Source organism: Octodon degus, unplaced genomic scaffold (genome assembly GCF_000260255.1).
Source record: "Octodon degus isolate 3935 unplaced genomic scaffold, OctDeg1.0 scaffold00064, whole genome shotgun sequence".
NCBI classification, from domain to species: Eukaryota; Metazoa; Chordata; class Mammalia; order Rodentia; family Octodontidae; genus Octodon; species Octodon degus.
The window spans coordinates 9,910,199-9,913,618 of record NW_004524640.1 but is presented as its reverse complement, the minus strand read 5'-3'; the positions used below and the strand labels follow the sequence as shown (position 1 = coordinate 9,913,618).

The 3,420-nt window shown below is 57.9% G+C and overlaps 1 protein-coding gene across 2 annotated transcripts in view; it reads left to right on the top strand.

Moving 5' to 3' along the window:
• Window positions 1–2,764, top strand: part of Ankrd54 (ankyrin repeat domain 54) — a 16,365-nt gene extending 13,601 nt beyond the window's left edge. For both annotated transcript variants that reach the window (XM_023719069.1, XM_004634601.2), the window contains 5 exons: window positions 488–559; window positions 1,019–1,066; window positions 1,141–1,265; window positions 1,385–1,492; window positions 1,739–2,764. In XM_023719069.1, the coding sequence (XP_023574837.1) occupies window positions 488–559; window positions 1,019–1,066; window positions 1,141–1,265; window positions 1,385–1,492; window positions 1,739–1,813 (428 nt within the window). In that variant the 3' untranslated portion in view covers window positions 1,814–2,764. The remainder of the gene's footprint in view (window positions 1–487; window positions 560–1,018; window positions 1,067–1,140; window positions 1,266–1,384; window positions 1,493–1,738) is intronic.
• The last annotated feature ends 656 nt before the right edge of the window (window positions 2,765–3,420 follow it).

Here is a 3,420-nt window from a genome sequence, read left to right as displayed (position 1 = left end):
TTTTTGTCATCTTTTTGAGACAGTGTCTCACTATGCAGTTCAGACTGGCCTTGTGCTCACTTTGTAGCCCAGGCTCATCTTGAACTTGCAACAGTCCTCCTGACTCAGCCTTCAAGTGCTGGGATTACAGGTGTGCATCACCATGCCTGGCTTAATAACACGTTTTGAAGAGGGTGGACATGTAGCTTAGTGATAGAGTGCCCCTGGGTTCAATCCCCAGTATCACAAAAAGAAAAAAGAAAGGAGGAAAGGACCCTTAGTTGCATAACACCGCATGAGCCAAGAGAGCCTCCTGGAGCCCTCGGCCCTGGCCCCCGGGTCCTGTGCATGCGCCCTGTGCAGTGATGAGTGAGTGAGGGCATGAATCAGCACAGACAGCAGCAGCCTGGCATTCAGCGCCCACACTCTGAGCTGCCCAGCTAGACAAGGCTGTGGGTCTGCACACAGGCAGCATCTGACAGCACCTCCTGGGCTTTCCTGTTTCCAGTGCAGCTGCTTCTGGACCACGGAGCCGACCCCAATCAACGCGACGGGCTGGGGAACACACCACTGCACCTGGGTGAGCGCCCGAGGCCACTGGGACCCTCTGCAGCAGCAGCAGGAGCAGCAGATGGGAGCTTGGGGTCCTGCTGGGCAGCATCGGGGCTGATCCTGCGCCCTGGGCCATGCTCCCAGCGCCTGTGTCCCACGGACACTCAGTACCCAGCAGCTGGCCACGCCCTCAGCACTGAGATTTTACAACCAGATGGGCTTCCCAGCAGCTCTTCCAGGAGCCGTGTCTGTGAGGCTGTTCCAGCCTCACTGCTGGCTGACCGTTGGCTGATAGTGAGGCACGCTCCATCTTCAGGCCTCAGTTTCCCCAGCTGTAAAGGGGACTTACTGGTACATTCTCTCAGCTGCTGCCCGGTGACAGAGACCCCTTGGGAGGCATGGGTTGGCCCCAGCACCCTGGGGCACACAGCCCTGCTTCCTCCTCCTGCTGGGCCTGGATTCTTAAGTCCCTGTTCTTTCTCCTCAGCGGCCTGCACCAACCATGTCCCTGTCATCACCACACTGCTTCGAGGAGGTATGAGGCGCCCACCATCCACCCTCCCTGCCCTGCCCCTCATCTGCAGCATGCTCATCTGCCTGTTCTTGCAGGGGCCCGTGTGGACGCCCTGGACCGAGCAGGCCGCACACCCCTGCACCTGGCCAAGTCCAAGCTGAACATCCTGCAGGAGGGCCACTCCCAGTGCCTGGAGGCTGTGCGGCTGGAGGTGAAGCAGGTGAGCAAAGGGCCGGCCAGCACGGGGCAGAAGCCAGGCTCGCCACAGCCATGCTGCATGCCCACGGCCTCCCCGTACATCCTCTTAGCCTGGGTGGCTCAGTGGCCCTCTCCCTGCAGATCATCCATATGCTACGGGAGTACCTGGAGCGCCTAGGGCGGCACGAGCAGCGTGAGCGGCTGGATGACCTCTGTACCCGCCTTCAGATGACCAGCACCAAGGAGCAGGTGAGCCGCCAGCCAGCCCCCAGCTGTGGCCAAGTGTGCCAGCAAAAGAGTCTGCATCTGTGTCCTCCCCTACATCTACAGCTGCAGTGGTCCTGCCCCCTGGTGTCCAGTGTCCCATAGTCAGATGCAGGCCGCTGTGTCTCCTGGGAGTAGGGACGGATGCCTGCATCCCTTGCCTGTGGAGGGGATGACAGAGGGGCCTGGGTGCCCTGGCAGTGGGAACAGAGCCTGGCTTTCGTCCCACAGGTGGATGAAGTGACCGACCTGCTGGCCAGCTTCACCTCGCTCAGCTTGCAGATGCAGAACATGGAGAAGAGGTAGCCGGAAGCCTCCCTGCCTTCCTGCCTGGCCAGCGCCCCACCTGTGTTCCTCATCACAAAGGAAAAGCCCATGTCTGGGACTTTGGGGGACATTTTCCCGATTGCTAGGGAGCAGAGATGTATTCTCCATGACCATGGAGTCGCCCCCAGACACTGTCTCTGTCATTTCTGTGGGCCCAGAGGGACGTGGGTGGCCTCTGCAGCCGCACCCCAGCTGTGGCCCACAGGTTCCACTCATATGTGGCCTCCCTCGCAGGCCCAGGCCTTCTCTGGCTTCCTCTTGGCCGTGAGCTGGTTGCCATGAACTGGCTTAGGATGGGCACCCTCAGCCCAGGGCAGTGCGGACCTCTTGCCTGGCCTGCAATTCTCACCAGCATGTAGATTTAGGCCCATCATGGTGACGCTTCAGTGAGTTTCACTGGTTAGGAGGAGAGGCATGGGGACACTCAGACCTTACCAGGGTTAAGAAGGACCCTGCGGAGGCTGAGGCAGGAAGTCCCAGCCCTTTCCTCCCAGCTGCAGGAGCACCAGGAGGTGGGGCCTCTTGCAGCTTTGACTGCCATGGGCTGATAGCTGCCCACATGTGCCAGTCCTCGTCCAGGACCTGTGACCCTTGGCTCATCTGACAGAAGCTCATGGATAGAACAGGATTCTGGGGCACACGATCCCAAATTACCTAGATGGACCAGATGTCATGACAGATTTTTGTAAGAGAGAAGCTGAGGGTGAGAGCAAGTATGAGGCACGGGTGGAAGCTGCATGCTGGCAGGGAAGGCACAGACAGTTGTGGAGGAGGTCCTGGGCAGCTGCCCTCCACATGCCAGGGGCAAGGAGAGGGCTTTGCTGAAAGTCAGGAGGCACGGACACTGACGACGATGCAGACGTGCGCTCAGTGAGACCAATTTCAGCTCCAAGCCTCTAGAACTGTTCGAATAAATCTATTGTGCAGCCACTTTGTGATTTGCTTCAGCAGCAGCAGCAGCAGGAAATTAACAAAGCAGCTCAAGGTCGCCACAGAAAATGTTGTGGTCCTGTGGGCTGCCCTGGCCCAGGCCCAGGCCCAGAAGCACCTACCTTGGCAGGGCTGTGCCTGGCCCGCCCCTCCCGGGACACTGTGACTACAGACTTTAGAGGCTCACTCAGTGTCCTCTGTGTGCCCTGCCCCTTTCCCGCTCTCTAGTTGGGAAGCCCTGGCTTGTTCCAGAGGAGAGTTTGTCCCCGGGTCCCAGTTTGGTACACTTCAGGTTTTAAGTAACCTGGAGCCTCAAGTTCTGGAGGAAAACACGTATAAGATTACAAGCCCAAGGACTGGGGATGTAGCTCAAAAGCACAGCACCTGCCTGGCAAGCGTGAGGTCCTGAGTTCAACTCTCAGTTTAAAAAAAAAAAAAAGATACTAACCCAGAACTGGGGAGATAGCTCAAGAGCATAAAGGCCTACCTGGCAAGCCTAAGGTTCTGGGTTCAATCCCCAGTACCGCAAAAAAAAAAAAATTTACTAGCCCAGGGAGGCATGGTGGTATACATCTGTAATCCCTACATGGAGGAGGGCTACTTAGTTCAAGTCCAGTCTGAACTACATAGTGAGACCCTCTGTTAACAAAACAGGG